The 19,076-nt window shown below is 39.5% G+C and overlaps 1 protein-coding gene across 1 annotated transcript; it reads right to left on the reverse strand.

Annotated features, from left to right (window-relative positions):
- Positions 1-769: 769 nt before the first annotated feature.
- Positions 770-11,798, reverse strand: LOC139137827 (beta-galactoside alpha-2,6-sialyltransferase 2-like). Its single transcript, XM_070706092.1, has 5 exons — positions 11,755-11,798; positions 7,100-7,191; positions 6,190-6,389; positions 2,673-2,844; positions 770-2,099 (listed from the first exon to the last, which is right to left on the reverse strand). Exons 1-5 carry the CDS (start codon positions 11,796-11,798, stop codon positions 1,852-1,854), a joined length of 756 nt encoding a protein of 251 aa, XP_070562193.1. The 3' UTR covers positions 770-1,851.
- Positions 11,799-19,076: the final 7,278 nt, after the last annotated feature.

A 19,076-nucleotide genomic window follows, 5' to 3' on the forward strand; every position in this document is an offset into this window, starting at 1 on the left:
ACTCTCTGTTGAATGTATTTGTTTGCCTACTGTGGACTTGGTATGCCTAATTGATTCCGAGACAGATACAGAAGTCAAGCTGAAACTGTATTGTTGATATCTATATGAACGGTACATTTTCTGTGACATTCTCTTTGGCTAAGGTACCAGCAACTGTTCTTCAAAGTTAATTTTTTATGCGCGAATCACATTAAATGTATATTTCATTCTTTCATTTTTAAATTAACTCTCATTTGCGATCCTAGGCAGGGTCATTTTGTCTTCATACGAGCAAATTTTTTTACTGCATCAAGGAGGCTTAATTAACAGTACAGTGGCCACAGGTGTAAAACGCCGATCGCATTTACCGTTTATGTGTGTTTTATTTAAACTAAAAATGCATTAAAAAAAACCACAGAATAGTTTTCTCTTTGTGGAAATTGAAGAGACATTAGATATAACTTTTGACAAATTTTTCACTACTCTGTTTCAATGTATCAACTACAGAATTTTACTGTAATCCAATCATCATGACCAATGCCCGGTGTCCTGCTTGCAAACACGACCTGTATATGTGAAATGACCATTGTTATTGTTGATAAATGTATTCTAGTCCGGACCTGAATACAAAATTTAAACAATAACAATGCAGATTTTACTCATGTAGTGTATATTTATGAGCTAGATATTCGGAATTTCTCAATGGTTCAGGGATTCAAACCAGAAACTGCAGATGATACACAGAACAAACAAAATCAAAAAATGACCAAAGTTAACGTTACAGCTAATGGATCTTTCAATTAGCTCTTCATTTCATCTGATTAACGTCACATCTGCAATTGTCACCCAAGCATCAATGTTGCTTGATGCAAAAGGCAGTTGTAAATTTACTGTTTGCTGATCGGATTGAACAAAACATTTCGTCCCCTTGCATTGAGACTATGTGGTATCTAAGATCACAAAACGAACATCCACCCACCACTACAAATGTGCTGTCCAGTTCCAGTTTTTAGGCCACTAAAGTTAGACATGAAGGGAACCGTGAAATATTTAGCAAATACAAAATATCGGTAGGAGCAAACAAGTCTTAACTTATGCACATTTACGTCAGCGATAAAATTAACACGTCCAACAGTTTACTGAACTGTACTCTAGGTAAGCTTGAAGGTAACTTATTCTAAGAAGTAGACTCTCCGTTACCTCTCCTTTCTGTAAGACTATGATTTCAGGTAGAATGCGCCTCGCATGCGGATTTTTAGACTCTCAAGTGTAATACACTTTTCTGATCTAGCACTTCTTTTGGCTTATTTGAATGCTCATCGAATAAACACAATTTTCACGCTTTTTGTTAAATGGAAAAATTTGTTTCCCCCTAGAGTTAACTCAGGCCTAGCGACCATTTCGCATTTCAACTTATATCGGTTAAGTTAAAGGCAATTTATTTCTGTACGACTAAATCTCGCACGGTGACCTTTGAGTCTATTTACTGATTTTGAAAGAGAACGTTTGAAGTTTCAGTAAGATATTAAAGTCTTTCACTTCAAAGAGTGTAGTGCATGTGGATTTCTAACGAATAACGTTGTTATGGCAACTATCGACGCACAAAATTCATTTGTGACAACAAACATTGCAATTTTGTACAGTTACAATCAAAGCTGACTTTTGGTCCTGTACATACAAAAATAAACACTTCCATTGCTAGCTTTCGTTGTAAATACATTGCAATGGCGGCGAAACCAAGCCCAAAGTTCCCTGATACTTAATTTAGCCGCTGAGTTAAATACGACGTCCTTTTCCAGACAGCGCGCAATCTTGCAAATTAGGACAGTGAAAACTAGCGAATAATTCACTGATATTTCCTTTGATTAAATGTCACCCGTTTTTGCATTTGTACTGGGAAAATCCCTTTAACGTAACCTTATGTTTTTCAACAATGTCCTTTTCATCACTCTGTTTTAATCTTTCGATCAATTTTTTCTCTGCCAGTATCGAATGGCCGAGTAGTTCCAATTTGCGTCCGTTTGGGCAAGCCTTATAATAATAGCAATATCTATCTTCATTGTTCGACACAAACCCGTAAACATCAACAGTCTGACAAATGTTCAGCATCAAAATGACACCTGCAAGGACAAAAAGAGAGGAAGTAAATAAATACGTGGTCAAAACATAGACAATATAATAGCGTAAAAATAATAAAGAGACTTTATCAACCATTCCTTTATGTAGTAGATAATAGCTTTTTAAGTTTAAGTGCATCAACACTGGATTTCAACTAACAGTCTACAAACAAATGCCTATTAACCTATTTTTTTCCTGCAGCTGTTTTCGAAATCCTTAGGCAAATTCCCCTCGTAAAATATGAAATTACTTAATCCTGCATAGTTTTTGCATGGACCTTTGTGTTATAAAAAGTCCTAATCATAATCAGCAATTGGTTATAGTATTTTGTATAATGATTACTATTTCATTTTCATGATAGGCACCGTAACCTTTGAGATATTACTGTTAGCAGTTCTGTCTCCTCAACTCCGAAATACTAGTCGCTTAGTTCATTGTCTATCTCAATAGATTAAATATTGTAGACCAAAATATCAAACGTTTGTTTTGAGTTTGGTAACTAGTTCGCTGGTAGTGGAAGTAACAGCACTAACAAGTTTCTGTCTCTCTCTTGTACACATATATGTAAATCGTACCTATTGAACCTGACGAAAGGGGAAATGTTTTCATCTCATCAGCTGTAAACTCTTGCACAATATCCCAGAGCTTCCACATGGCGTCCAATCGTAACAAATGAACAGGCATCGATGGATATTTGTAATACCACTTGACGAAATGACAAAAGATCGATTTTCCCTCTCTGTACCACTGACAATTAATGCAATAGGAAAACTAGCAATTGCAAAAATATATTCATGTTCAAAACTATATTGACATTAGCCAAAGTATATCTTTCCCTTGCACAAATGAAGAATAACATGATGGACTAGAATTAGGAGCATTTAGAAATCTACTTTCTAGGCTCCTGTCTTCTTTCAGCTTTACACTTTTATTGTTGCACCGAATATTTTTACAATAATGATATAAACGACTTCCCTGACGGAGATAATAGCTACTCCTTTTTGCCCACGACAAATGAACATATATGGGTCTAGTTTTCAGTTCATACATATGCCTAAGAGAGAGAGAAAGAGAGAGAGAGAGAGAGAGAGAGAGAGAGAGAGAGAGAGAGAGAGAAAGAGAGAGAGAGAGAGAGAGGTGCAGAGACAGACACACGTACATGACGTACGAGACAGACAGATGACGATACTTATTGAGAGACAAATGCATGCATGCATGCATGCATGCATGCATGCATGCGTACATACATACATACATACATACATACATACATACTGTGACCATGGATGTAAAAAATAGAACATCCATGCTGTGACGTAGCCACTAGATAGTTAATATTTTATCACACGAATTTAGCTTCTACCAATGACAATGACTGTGACCTATAGTAACCTCTTCTGCATGTGGTGCATCGTGGAACGATTCCCTTGTTTATTTTCGTGACCTTTGATGTAACCGTTCATCCGTCTTTAGTGAACGTATTGTTTTAACAACAGCTTAAGTCATTAACACGACCGGACACTTAAGGAAGACCTCCTGCGTTACGTTGACAGATAGTCTCAGCCATGCTCGGCGTTGAGAGATACTTCCATCCTGTTAACCTTGTACTTAGAATTGAGTGACGTTCCTCATTATAGACACATACCAAAGTCATGACATAGAAGTTTTACCGTGTAACTTTATGTTACTCAGCTGAATAAAGTGCTACAACTTCGAGTATATTCCTGTGTACCGTTGCCGTCTCTTATACGTCTACTGCCTGACGTTACCTGCCACAGAGTGTACGTATCCGATAATAGCTACATCACAACCACGCTACGTGACATATTTAGTTAGCAGCGGAAGGGATCGACTCAAGCCAGAAGCCTTCGCCGTTAATTGCTTCATCGGTATGTATGCTGTTCGCTGTACTACCGTTTGTTATGTGCTATTCCCGAAGACAGAGATCAGATTGAACTTTTGTAATGAATGGAATATTCTGATGAAGAACATTGAAAAGATGGAATGGACGACTGATATGATTTCATGGCAGCAGAAATACGGACATTGAACGATCTGAGAACTTGTGCTTATTACGAAGAGATGTAAATGTGAACCTGTTATGGAACTGTTGATGTAATTGACATTGTTACCGACGACGACTATGGCGCGTGTAGCAGTAGGCGACAGTAGCAGTAGTAACCGGGTGATGATTCCAACGCGCGGAGACGATCATCAGCCCACGTTCCGGTCTGTAGTGGACGAAGACCGAGGTTCCGGCAGAGGCTTATTACTGTCAACTGGCCACAGGAGGCGTTGAGCCGAAGGTAATTTGTATGCGAGGAGATGTGTTTAGAAGTTTCTGACGACGTTTGTTATAGTATGTGTATCTAATTTGGGTGCTGAAAATGACGACGTGTGTAATAATGATGATCACCCAGTGAATGCCAGTTCTAGGCAGATGTGCCTTGACGAGAACCTAGGAAATTGCGACCCAGGCGAATTACTGACAACTGGCCCAGATAAGGTGTTGCCCGACGGTGGTAATTTGAGGAGCCGCGTGAATCTGTGCGAGACGACAGATGTGTCTACCGAGCAGACAGGACAGCAGGACGATCTGTGTAGATTATGACGTTTTTACAGACATTGATGAAGATAAAAGAAAACGGACATGTGTAATATATTAGCGACATTACAAGAATTAACCCACTTGACAATACAACTCCTGTATCATGTAAGTCCCCTGCTTGCCAGTGAACTGATAGAAGCGAATATAATCCGCGTACGTATGAGAGATAATTACACTGAAACCATCATCAATGACTCTGTAATTGATCTTAACGAACGGACACTATGATATTGAATTTGAATCATCATTTGAAAGTATTGACAGCATTGAATTTAAAAGCGAATATACATCGAACTCTTACGAACTCTGAGAAATGATTGCAACTTCAGTGAACTCTAGTTCACAGTGTTTTGTAACACCTGTATTCATTGATTGCTTTCTGTTGTATTCTTATGATTTTGGACTTTGTTGATTTTTGTTTTGTTTTATTGTTTTGTTAATTTTTGATTTGTAGATCGAGCGAGGACGCCTTTCGATCTTGGTTGGGAGGTGTGACGTAGCCACTAGATAGTTAATATTTTATCACTCGAATTTAGCTTCTACCAATGACAATGACTGTGACCTATAGTAACCTCTTCTGCACGTGGTGCATCGTGAGAACGATTCCCTTGTTTATTTTCGTGACCTTTGATGTAACCGTTCATCCGTCTTTAGTGAACGTATTGTTTTGACAACAGCTTAAGTCATTAACACCGACCGGACACTTAAGGAAGACCTCCTGCGCTATGTTGACAGATGTACTGATGGGAGCGACCTTTCCTGTCTTTCACTACTACCGACTTTCTTTTAGTTAATTATAGATGCATACCAAAGGCATGACAATATGCAGATTTAGAGACGATTTAAGTTGTACACATTCTAGACAGAGAGACACTTCACTTCACTTCACTTCACTTCTTGACGTATTTCTGTACAGAGATGTAGACGCTCTGAGACTTTGACGTACCAACCTAGTGAGAAGCCCAGTCTGTTTGACTGTGGTGGACCACGTCTTTGTAGAACCTGTTCAGAACCTGTTGCGACGCTCGAGACGACGTTGACCGTGACCGACGCCTATTATTAGACTAGTGTGAGACATAGAAGTTTTACCGTGTAACTTTATGTTACTCAGCTGAATAAAGTGCTACGACTTAGAGTATATTTCTGTGTACCGTTGCCGTCTCTTATACGTCTACTGCCTGACGTTCCCTCACCACAGAGTGTACGTATCCGATAATAGCTACATCACAACCACGCTACGTGACAATACATGCACACATACAGGGCAGGCTGAAATACAGACAGAAACACATTCATAATCACCGAAAAGTAAGGCATAAGGCAAAAGACATTTAGTGAAAGACGGGGAAACTGACCGAAACCATGGAGACAAAAATGAGGAATCGGAGATTGACTGATTGAAAGGCGATTATACAAGCCAGAGTCTGATAGCTAAATATGTCGAAGGATAAGCATGGCAAGTATATCAGATTTTCATGTCATACCTTGTACACGTTCGCATTGTATGGTCCTTCTCTCCATGAAATTATCGGCATATACTCGCCCGATATACCCAGATCTTCAGCGAGATTCAGTCCAAATACAACTCGATGGTTGGCGACCCGCAGTGTAGTCTTGTTGCCCACATCCTTCTCGTACCCCCTTATAGGTGCACGGTTAAAACGGAGCACTGCTTCGTGTGAATCTGTCATAGGAATGGAAAGACGTCCTTTTACAAAAGCACACGTGTTGCGATATATGTCTAGGGGTGACATCGAAGCCATATGTGGTAAAAATAAATGCCCACGATTGTGTTCATGGCGGTTGGGTAACGAGCAAATATGATCAAATCGTAAAAAAATTATGATATTAACATTCTTAATTGATATTTAGGTTCGTAATCAAATTTTATGCAGAATATACCATTAGAAATTTTGTGATTTCGAGATATTGAATCACTGAGGTCGGTTGAATAGACAAAATCTGGTTCCACAAGCGTAACACTATCAATACACCAAATATATATGCTGTATTCCGTCCATAAACATCCGCATAAGTTACCTCTGTCTCTTCTAAATACAAATGCATAATGCTTTCAGGCCATACAGAATAGAATAAGACTTATAAACCAATTATTTATATCAATAAAATATAAAATTAGAGCTTTCATAACAAATACCACAATACACTGTAGCTTGAAGGACCATCACTGCCAGTGTGTAAATCATTAGCTATTTGTTTCATAGTCTTTATCCGACCAACTACTCAGAAACACTATTCCTAAGTATTGCAGACACAAATACTTTTCAATTTCTTCATTTGGCAAGCGAAATTATATGTTGAAAATTTGATATCAATGTTCGTCGGTGATAACTCCTGTAGGAAGAAAGTGATAGCAGTTAAATTACACCTTACCGATTTCTTCTCCAAGTTTCGTTCCGCACACGTCTTGTATTGTGGCTGTGCGGTATTCCCAGGGATAATTGGTTTCTCTGGAAAAATTCTGTCTATTCCGATTTCATGAAAGGGAGAGTCACCCTGTCCGACAAATGACATCTGTCCTGCTTGCTTGAACTTGCAAACGATTTCCTCGTTCGAAGCATTGGTCCTTCCCCAAAGTCGATATTTGAATTTGGCGGTCTTTCTCTTGACTTGTCAAAGGACAGTTCGTTATCCTGCAGCATGGTTTCGAGCTTCTCGTCTCCCATTCGTACGAGACTTAAATGGCTTTTCAGGGGAAAAACGATATTTTACTAAAGCTTATGTTTTTCTGTTTGATAAGAAGCGCTAACACCTCGAAGTCTGCTGCGGGTATTGCAATATATTTGGAAGAATCGCTGTCCGGGTACCAGAACACAGTTGACCTGTTCTAAACAACCACCTCGATAGTACAACAACCGACAGAAGAGCTTTGACGCCGAAGGAGCATTGTAGAAAGGGACAGTAATGACAGGCATACTAAAACAGATAGTTTCGGAGGTTACGATTGCATGGTCTCGTTGAGGATCATAGTTTAATTGGCGATAGAATCCAGCAACAATGAATCAGGCAGCATGAAGTCAGTCTCGGTAATCTGTGAAGGAAGGAAGAGAAGCCAATGTTTTACCAGTAACATGGCTAGTTATTGTTAGCAGCATATTTAATACATTGATTGATTGAATCCCCTTAAAGCCTTGGGAGGGGAATAAGAGGCAAGAATTAAGTATAGCTATTTAGAAGCGTTAGAAATTCAAAAAACGGGTGAGGGGATTCAAAGTAATGCAATTCAAACACACATGTGACACTGGCGAGGAATGAAGAACATACACGTATTTGCTTCGGTAGTTGCAATGTTGTACGTAAAGTGATCGACTGTTCGTCTTATATAATTTTTAAAGGAAAGTGGAAGGACAATTACTGCATAATACACAGTCTATTGCATCGTAGCTCGCATCGTACTCATCACCGCTATTGGTGCAGTGCAGTGCAATATCGCAAACATTATGCCATAAAGATTATGCCAAAATTTTATGTTAATCAGCGATCATAACCCAGAATACTTTTGTTCGTAAACATTAAGTATCTTATAAACAAATCGATCGTTTGCAAACCGTACTCCACATCTCTCATCTCACGGATTAATTCAAAGACGTTTGTCACAACAAGGTTTGATTATATGTGAACATCTGCGCTATTTTTAGATATACTATGTCAAAGCTGTCCTGATTGTGAACAATTGGCTGTCTTCTATCCCCATCAAAATCTTCCGATGTTAAAGGTTCACACCTTGTACATTGCTTCCTCTGTCAATCATATTCGCCAATAAGTCACTCAAGACTACATCCTCAAAGTCAAGGGTAATTGACTATGTAATGTATGCTTCTTGAAGTCAAGAGGCAAGATTTAAAAAAAGCCACTTTACTAAAAAAAATTAGGTTTTCTCCAAGAATCACAATGTACTTAGCTCGATTTCAACGGATGTACCTTGATTACGATAAGCGCCTAAAGATAGTAGAATGTCTTGTACCAATGATAACGATGATGATGATGATGATGATGATGATGATGATGATGATGATGATGATGATGATGAAAATGGCTGTAGTGGTTGAGGTGGTATGGTTAGAGTGGTGAAATTCAAGTCTGCTCTAATCTCTTGGCTTTGAACAAAATATGGTCAATGTACCCAATAGAGCACTTTATATAACAAACATATTATGCCCATATTTACGCGAGCTTAAATCAAGCTCAGATGTATAACGATTTGGCAAAATTTTATAGTATTTGTTTAATTGGCAGCACTGACCTCCGACAAACAGTCGTATTTTATGAATGATGACCTTTCAACAAGGTCAGATTTCTACATCGATCAGAACATGTTCAGATAATGTCAAAGTGGTTAGACATGCTTGAGTGTCATATGATTTGTGCGACAAAATATATTGCGAAGGCATATGTGCCCGTATCAAATATCGAATACCATGCTGATGCAACTAAGATTCTCCTTCTAAAATCCTGGCCTTATTTTAATTTTCAAACAAAGAGACCTCGATCAAGCGGAAGAATCATAGATGCATGCCTCTGCGGCTGCGCTGTCGATGGAATCGATTGTGCAGCCTTATACATTTTTCACTCTGCACGACACAGTACGCCCTCGTTAGGTGTCTTCTCGCTCAAGCCAATAGGTCAACGATCATTCATTATGCAAAACTAGTGTTCAAATAATACTCGCCAGCTATCCAACATCTAGTCAACATATTTTTTCACTGTCTATATAGCCCAGGTAACCGCTCTTTGCAATTGTGGCAACATGCCCTGCATGTTTTATTCCGCATACATATTTAGCTGTCGCGTATGTTGAAATATCTCTCCGTTGAGTGTATTTGTTTGCATACTGTGGACTTTGTATGCCTGTACGGTACCGAGACAGATAGAGCACTCAGGCTAAAACTGTATTGCCAATACCTACGTGAAGAGGTGTCACAATGGGACATTACCTTTGAGGAGTTTGACAAAACTGAAGATGAAGGCAAAGCAAACCTTTACACAGTTTAGACTTCAAAATTTTCCACTTACCAATAAGTAACACAGATAATGGGTAGCAATTACAATTTGCGCATCCATGTTCATGTCACTGTGTATATTGCCGTGAAATACTAGACACCTTAATTTTAGCTATGACTTTCAATGGACGAGAAAACCCTTCTTTGTATATCTGGCTTGAGGCCATCAGCGATAAAAGACTACGTACACAGACTTCCATAAGGCTATAGATGACAATCTTCCTGGTCCAGGAAGCACTATATTTGATTTGAATCATAGATTTGAGGCTGATACAACACCTTGTTAATTTTGGTATTTGTGGCGAACGCAAAATGCTTAATCATATATATGATAGTATTGAACATCTCACAGTTGGTTTAAAAGATCCAATTAGAGACGCAAGTTGATACGCGGAATCCCCTTTAAAAGTATGGTAATATATGGCACAACGATCAAAGAGTGTTCAATCTGTTTGGTTACTTTTATTTAACAGTCTATTTCTGTTATGTTACGGTGTTTTGTATGCCGGAGTAGATCTGAACTTAATTAAATGATCTTAGTTAATAAAAAGGTGTAAGACCGGAGACGTAGTGTAAGCATGGAAGAAGGAAAATTCTTCTTTCACAGGAACAATTTTTGCTTACATTTCTTCATTACAATTTGCTAAATTGAAACAAATAGTTATGGAAAGCAAATTTTGAAAATCTCGCTTCATTGATAATTCGTCACAACCTACAGGGTATGGAGCGTTGGATATGAGTGCATCTACAATTATGCAAATTATTCGTAATATCTAGTGATGCAACAAACTCAGTGATTCAATATTATGTTTGAACTCTACTTGTGTTCCATTTACGCTAAATGTAAACCAGACTGATTTCTTATGAATGTAAAGAGATAAGATAAATAGGTGTAATTTCTTGTTAATTGTTACTCCACTTAACTTGTAATAACAGGCCTATCAAACGAACAGTGTGTTCAAAATGCTACCTAAATAATACGTATTACGCTTAGTTTATGCAGTAAAAATATTTGTTTGGGAGGGAGAATACTTGCCCAGAACCCTTTATATGCCAGACATAAAAAGCACAACATGCCATTCAAACACTCCGTTTCTATGGGTCATTTTAAGGTCATCAATCTAAACAAAGGGAGCCAAACGTTGAATATTGGTGAATCAAAAGGCATGTAAAATATTTATCTTATTTATCGACGTTTACCCTTTATAAGTAATCTAAGGTGATAACTCCACCATAGGGTCCATTTATGGTGAGTAGAAACAAGGCCAGTTCATTTGAAACTGAACTGCGAATAGATTAGGCAGGTGTGAGCTTTATCATTTACTTTACTTTACTTTACTGATAATGACGTGACTATCAAACAAAGACTTACAAACAGAGAAACAATAAAACACAGCTAATTTAGTTTATCAATACACGTGGCCCAAGAGTTTAGCTTAATAAATATTGTTGCCATCATTTATGTAAAATGCCCGGCAACCACAAAATGATTACATTAACCACGAATAACCATAGCTTCGCTTATGTTGCTTGTCTATATGCTATCAAACGGAATTTTGACAGCGGACCTAGTAAGCAATGTTTTCCACCTGCTTTCTGGGAAGTTACCCACCTTGTTGAAATTTACAACTGAGGAAATTATAAATACACATTCCAACGCAAAGGATATTTTGAAGACAGATAGAAATCAGAGAAACGATGAACAACCTGCAATTTCTGTTCTCAAAGCATGTCACAGTGTTGAGACCGATCACAAGCAATACTGTCACAAATGACAAATACGCACGTTGGATTTGACCGAGAGGAAACATTAATTCAATAATTGACCCTGTGGCGTCTCGTAATATTACCACAGACTGCTACTGCCATCGTCCACATCGGACAGCTTTATTCAGCCAGGCAATGATATTTGCAAACACGTCTCAAAACTAAGCTCAGGCCAAACAAGAATCATTGAAGGTATCAAAACTCAAAAGTCAGCACTCTTTTTCGACTATCTCATACGGCTATCTCATAGTGTGAACTCACCGATTCAATTTGGTGAAGTTATACGACGACCTCTGCGACTGCATTTCAGGAAGTGAAACATCTAACCCCTTGATGTGATTTGATGAGGTGGAAATAAAACCCACTGAATCCACTGATCTGATGAGATAAAAGTAACACTGTGAACCCAGTGATACGGTTTGTGGCGCAGTAGGTGATGGGGCATGGTGAGTATTTGAACACCACACGGGAGAAGATATCATGAATGTTATTTTGTGATAAGGGTCCACTGTAGAAACGGATGGTCACGTCATCCTTGTCTCCAGCTATAGCTATACGTCGTTGAACTGCCATGTTAAATATCAGTCATCAGTATCAAAATAGATTTTACACTGCAGGATTATGAGTTAGAGTCTTTCTCTTGTAACGTTTTTCAAAACCGGACCCTTGTCGGCGCGAAGATCAGGTGACCTCACACGGGGACGGGGATCAAAGGTTTTAAATATGCTCATGATAACATAATTAGATTATGAAGAGGATGCATGGTTTACTACTACATCTGTTACCTGTTCAATTTATCAGTCCAAATATTTGCACTGACAGAGTATGTGTTATTTATTTTATAACGGCGTCAGTGTCAGCCAACTCAAGCCAAGGTTTTTAGAGGATAAGAAATTTTACGACACCGTATTGTATTTTTTCGAAACAAAAAGTTATGTGTTACTTTATATTCCAATTGGTACAACTCATTAGCAATGTACTGACATGCGCTTATCACGGTAATCGTAAGCAACGCAAACATCGAATTCAAACATGATTATTCTCAGTCATTAAAAATTAACTACAAATCAGTATAAAAAGTTTTTTTAATTTTAGAAATTTTTCTTTTGACCGATAGGCAAGGTGTCCGCGTTGGTTATATATTTTATTGCAGTTTGATGATATTATAGAAATAACAGACTCCGCGCTGACCATTAACGTTTATATGTGGGCGCGGGCGAGAGGAAAGCCAAAAATTAACGGGCGAGGCTTGCCAAGCCCGTTAATTTGGCTTTCCTCGAGCCCGCGCCCACAAATAAACGTTAATGGTCAGCGCGGAGTCTGTTATTTCAATTATATTATCAACGAACCCCGAAAAACCGTCAAAATTTCTGAAAATTTCCCGTGCGAACGACAACGGGGCCCCATAACCTGTCAGTGAGTAGTGCGAGCGCTGCAAAAATTTTGCAAATCCGGAGGTGTTTTTTGAAAAAAGCGTCTAAACTTGGCCCACAAATGCTCCATTTTATTTTTTGGTTGATTATGATCTTTGTACAAATCACAAGTTTCGTTTTAGCCGTAAATTTACTGTGTTTACAATATCATTCATATTCACGGGCATGAAAAAAACCATTTGTATTTGTGGGCAGTCACGTGCTTCAGCTCGACCAATTAAGACCCAATGGACAGGGTATGCGTAATATAATAAAGAATCTACGCTACCTTTAGACATACTACGTCGGTGCTCTCTTGATTTCATGCAATTAAGTCTCCATTGAAATCTTTCAACGAGAAATGGATGATTGACAATAAAAAGTTTCTGATATTTCGATCAAAAAGTTTACCACAAGAGACACTTGTAATATTTAGTGTATATTTTGTACCTTGCACACTGTTGCCTATCACATTCGTCGGTAACCCACCAAAGGTGACAACCTTTACTGACTATGTAATTTGTATATCTTCCAGTCAAAAAGGAAGATTTTCAAACATTAACGACTTCATTACATATCACAGGCTTTGTAGAAATAATCACAATATATTTATTAATAGTTCTATGTCAAAAGTTGTACCTTGGTCATGAGTCATGATACGGCCGGTGCTAATGAAAGAGTAGAATTAATGGTACCGATGATGATGATGATGATGATGATGATGATGATGATGATGATTATGATGACGATAATGATGGTTACGGAAGTAGGTGAATGTTGTTTGGCGAGAGCTTTGAAAATAAAAGCCTACTCTTAGCTCGATAATTGAAACACTGATTGTGATGTCTCCGCTTGGTGACGAGGTCATCGTACATTGATAGTTTGACCAGAAATTACTGAATTCTTAACCCCTACCTGATAGCTCTGCTGGTGGACTGAATTGTCCTCAAGGATTTCTTTTGCCAAGTTAAGCGATGTATTCATGATAAGGTTTGTGTGCGGTGTGTGATAGCGAGTATGTGTGTTGCAGTGTTGCAGCAACCTTATAGAGTGTGGAGAGATGGCAGTCAGCAAACGTTTTAACTACATAGCTCAGCTATTGAACCACTCATTTTAGGGTTGGGATTGAACCGCCCTGTTTTGACTATGATGTCTTTGCTAGGTGGCTGGGTGTCGTACGTTGTACATTTGAATCCGATCGAGAATTTTAGAATTTTTTACTCCGGCTTGACAGCTCTGCTATGAACAGAATTGTCTTTTGCCCAGTTGATGGATGTATTCATTGTTTGTGAGCGATGTGTGATACCGAGTATGCGTGTACGAGTGCCTAGTGAACTCATACAGTGTGTCTCTGTGTTGTAAAAGCAGCAGAGAAGGTTGAATAGTGATGGACGCCACCATATTGGTTGTATGATCAGGCTATCACTAATGCAATGCAAACTGAGAATATGAATATCAAACACATTCTACTGTCGTCTGCTTGTGTACTTTACGTCGAAAAGACTTGAAAAAGAATAACTCAGCAATGATGTCTTAGCAAGCCTTAAGGTACCAAAAACAACACTACCAATAGCTCCCAGAAGAAGTTGCGTGTTGTATACGGTATGGTGTGTGCTCCAGGCGTTGCTCAAATATGTCTTGGGTTGATCGCCTTAGGGTTTACGGTTGCAAGCGACGTGTTTGGGACATTCCCTAAATCTTTAGACAGCTCTGACAGTTATCTGAATGTGGACGAAGAGTTTTACGAGCGCATGGACGTGGAAAATCTGTTGACTGCCACTCAAGTGGCTGGAGTGCCTTGACGAGAGCGCACTGTTTTCAGCGATTAAGGTATACAGACAAACGTCTTGGGATGAACGTTGGCGAAAACACTTAAGAAAGCCAATGCCTTAATGAGTACTTTCCTAGAAATAAAATGCCTGATTTAAAATATAGATAGTCAAATATCACTTTGTCAATTTTGATGTCGTGAGGCGAATGGGAAACGCTGAATCATATCTGTGACAGTAACAAAACATCTCAGAGTTGTTTAAACTCTTCGCCTTGAGAGACAAGTTGATAGGCAATATTTGTGTGGAATGTCCTTAAAAGGTGTAGTAAGGGCATTGCTTTCAGAGAGAGTTCGGTCTGTTAGGTTACATAATATTGAACAGCCTTTGTCCTTTATGTTTCAGTATGCTGTATGCTTTAGTATATCCGAACTGAATCAAATGATCTTAGTTAAATAAAAAAAGTTGTAAGTCTCCCCGTGCGTGCAGGAAACGCAGCTGTGTACATTTTCAGACAGTTTTCAATAGAAAGAGATTTGTATACATTCATTGGTCTTCTGTTATGTTTTCGAATTCATAAACCCATGAATGTATCTGTTCTCGCCAAAGTGACATCTTTATCATTGACAATCATTATAACTGCCATATCGAACCATAATTTTATGAAACTCTCTCTTTAAGAATAATCAATACAGTGTCTCTGACAATCCTGCGAATCATTTGATTGGATAATAACAGTAAGAAAAGGGCACAAATGCCTCAATTTGTTCTCCCATTTGGATTTAAAATACATGTCTTTCTTTACAATGTGGTGAACGACAAGCCTTTTTTCGCAAAAACTCCCTTTTTTCAGTACAAAGGTGTCAGTAGAAGTCTACACACATATACATAGACGTCGAGTCCTCGACGATTGGCTTTTTGCGTTACCTCTTTCACAAAATTATTAAGTCATTGAAACTTGGATATGGCGTTTTCTGTGAAACAAAATTAACATAGAATAAGGTGACCTGTCGACAGGAAAATCATCAGGTGCATCGTATTCTTCCGGTTACAATTAATCTAAGGCCGGAAATGCGGTGTAAATATGAAAGAAGCAGAATTTTATTCCAATTCAAGAATTTTCTGCTGGAATTCCTGCATCACAACGAACTTAATCTAAATCAATTGTTCAATTGTTATGGAAAGCACATTTTTTGAAATCTCGTTTCATTGACAATTCGCACTTTGTCATAATGTATGAAGCACGGAACTTTGGATATAAATGCTTCAACAATTATTTAAAAAACTCGTTACCTAGTGATTAAACTACCTGATACAACATAATGTGTATTATTTTTTGTGTTCCATTTAGGCTAAATATAAACCAGAAAGGTTTCTGTTGAATAAAAATAGATAGATAAATAGATGCAAGTATTATTTTTAAGATACAGGAGATAGATGTCATAGGCATGTAGGTTGTGGAAGATGACCAAAATGCTCATTAGTGTGTTTGGCTAAGTCACAGCTTGAGATTGAAAGTAATGTTGACCACACTGTGGTACTGCCCCATATGATGTGACAGTGGCAATGGATAGAGTCTCAGATGAGCGGCTTGTGGCATATGTGGCAGGTTGTTGCAGAGCAGTGGGCCTGCCAGTCCTTTGCGGACATCCGCAAGTCAGGAGGGCAGGAATGAATTAGTCTGGTGCTCCTATTCTTGGACAGCTCTGAGAAAATGCTCTGCCGGGTTGGGCCTCTGTACTCCATAGAGTAGTTTGTCTGAGCATCGCGGTTGGACACCACAACCAAATACCAATAGCTACATGGCTCGTACTGTGGAGTCGTCTGAGTGTTACTGTTCCTTCGTTCATGCTCAGGGACCTCAATCTTGGTGATGAGGGCATCAAAGTTGGTGCAGATCATGAAGTGGTATGGAGTTGTATGCGGTAGTTTTGGAAGGTGAGCTTGCTTTTTCCTCTTCCAGCATCTCAACCCTCAGGGTCATCTGCCAGATGCCCCGGCACTAAGACTTATGAGCCTCTGGCAGGTCTTGCCTAGTGTAGCCATGAAGGTAGCCTTTACAGAAGCGTTTGCTGTGCCTGTACTTTGACTGGTCATTCAACAACTGGTTTAGGGCTTTTAGCAAGGTGTATTGGAATTTCCCAGTCACCTCGATCAACATCATATTGATCTTGGGCATTCCCGCAGGCTGCACGCTGATGTGGAGGACAATGATGCCTTCGTCCAAGCCAAAGACATCTATGGCCAGGCTTCCCTGTTTCTCCACTTTACTAAAGGCATCGACCCCGCTGAAGGTTGGATACAGGTTGTTTTGGTGGAGCATATTGAGTGCCTTTGAGGATTATGCTTTGTAGGGAAGAGGACCGAGTAAATAGTTCAGCAGAGCGGTTGTTGTCTGTGCTTTTGACGGTGATGACCGCCTCTTGTTTCGGAGAGCTGCTAGTAGTAGCATGTAGAAGCCACCTTTTTCAATGGCTGGAACCGAGCTACGTCCAACCAGAGAAACCTGACCGTTGCATCCACCCAGCCTGAATCCCTATGCATTCATCTTTCTAGCTACTCTAAGACAGATAGGATAGCCGTGTCTTGAGTCCTGTTTATCCTTCCAGCCTGAGGGGTGCCTCTTGCCTGTGGTGGCAGACGGACTCTGAGTACTCTGGGACGCCATCTGGATTGTGTAGGCTAAGATGGAACCTAAGCGCCAACTGGAACTTCAAGCCCACGGTATAATACCTCTTCAGTGTGTCTCTGGCTGATCTGGGCTTGTACAACATCAAAGAAAGCGCAGGAGTCTGTTCGGAGAGGGTGCCTTTAGGCAACGTCAATCTGTCAACTCGATCCACTGATATATTTGAACCACATGACGTATGGTAGTGAATGCAAGGCCATCTCCCTTAATCTCCTCTTCATCGATTAAAGGCCACGGTGGCGAAGGCTGCTGGAGGGCCATCCTGATTAGTGGGTAATCCCTTTGCTGCCACTCACTAAATGTTTGTTCAATAACTGCTTGGCAGTTCTCTCTAGGAAGTATCCATTAGTCGCAGTTCTCTCTAAAGATTTCCTATTTGCCACAATAACTCCCATGGCTAGGGATAATCTTTTCCAAATACCCCCTGCTTTCTTCTGAAAGCTCTCTACTCTTAGTGCCTTACTTTTGACACCTCATTTTTCTAAACACACCCCCACAGAATGAGATCTGGTTTGCCATCCCTTACCACACAAATAGGAAGGCTTCATTCACGATCTCTGCTATGCATCTTCAGCCACCAAGCTCAGTAGAATTCAAGTTCAGCCACTGGCAGGTGTTTATTTCCTCTCAACATTGGTGCATTTTGGGCAAAGAATTACCGCCAGATGGTTAATAGAAATTAACAGGGAACCAGGGTCCTGGGTGGGGTGATCCTGCCCCTCATTCCCTTCCTCACCCAGGGAAAAGACCAAGGGTAAGGGCCTCAGGGGAGTGGCTCTGTCCCCTGCCTTCATTCCCCTACCCTTCCTTCCTTCCTCCCAGATGGAAAAGTTCAAAGGATCGGCACACACCAGGATGGTATGTAGGGGTCTTAAAGAGTTAATCTAAGGTAATGAGAGTGGTTTCTGTGTCAGAATCCGAAGGTCTAGAAGTGTGCATAAATGATTTGGCCTAAAGGGTAAAAATCTCTCCATAAACGTGCTCCATCCCAAGGGAAAAGGTCAAGGCATTGGAGCCCAGGGCAGTGGACCAGTCGCTTCCCACCATTCCCCCACCCTTGCTCCTTGTCATGGGCTGAGGAGGGTAGCAGAAAGGGCGTAGAGAGGCCCATTAGTACAAATGAAGAAGTGAGAATGATTTTTGTGGTAACAAAGACATTTTCTATTCTACTAATTGTATCATACATTGTGCCATTAGTGTACATCCAGGTACCGCTCGCAAAGAAACTGCCATATTTATATTTTCTTCACAAGCTGTCTGTTGAATTAAAAAAAAGTGGTGATGTGGTATATTTTTGTACTAGAAGAGCAAATCACCAGAAATTTGCATTCAACCCTGTCGTCATTCCTACCGTAGCTCCATGAAGGAATTTAGTTTTTGATTTGGGGTCAAGTAATTGACTATGGCAAAAACAAGACGGTGAAAACGTCAATTTCTCCACATATGTCAAGGTGAGTCCGTTTGAGAGGCATACAAGTAAAATAAAGGGAAAATTTGAAGTTTCAAGTATCCATCGCCCATACGAATTCCACTTTATTTATAACCTTACTGATTAAGTGAAAATAACTTCGACCTTTAAGTTATGAATGTGCGCCGATGCAGAGGTACGGACAGAGCCGATTGTCAAAGATCGACATATAACTTTGCTGGAAGACTGTTGAAGACATGACGAAGACCAGGTTATTTTCCTACAGGTTACATCACATTCTCGAC

The sequence above is a fragment of the Ptychodera flava genome, chromosome 7, assembly GCF_041260155.1.
Source record: "Ptychodera flava strain L36383 chromosome 7, AS_Pfla_20210202, whole genome shotgun sequence".
Classification (NCBI taxonomy): domain Eukaryota; kingdom Metazoa; phylum Hemichordata; class Enteropneusta; family Ptychoderidae; genus Ptychodera; species Ptychodera flava.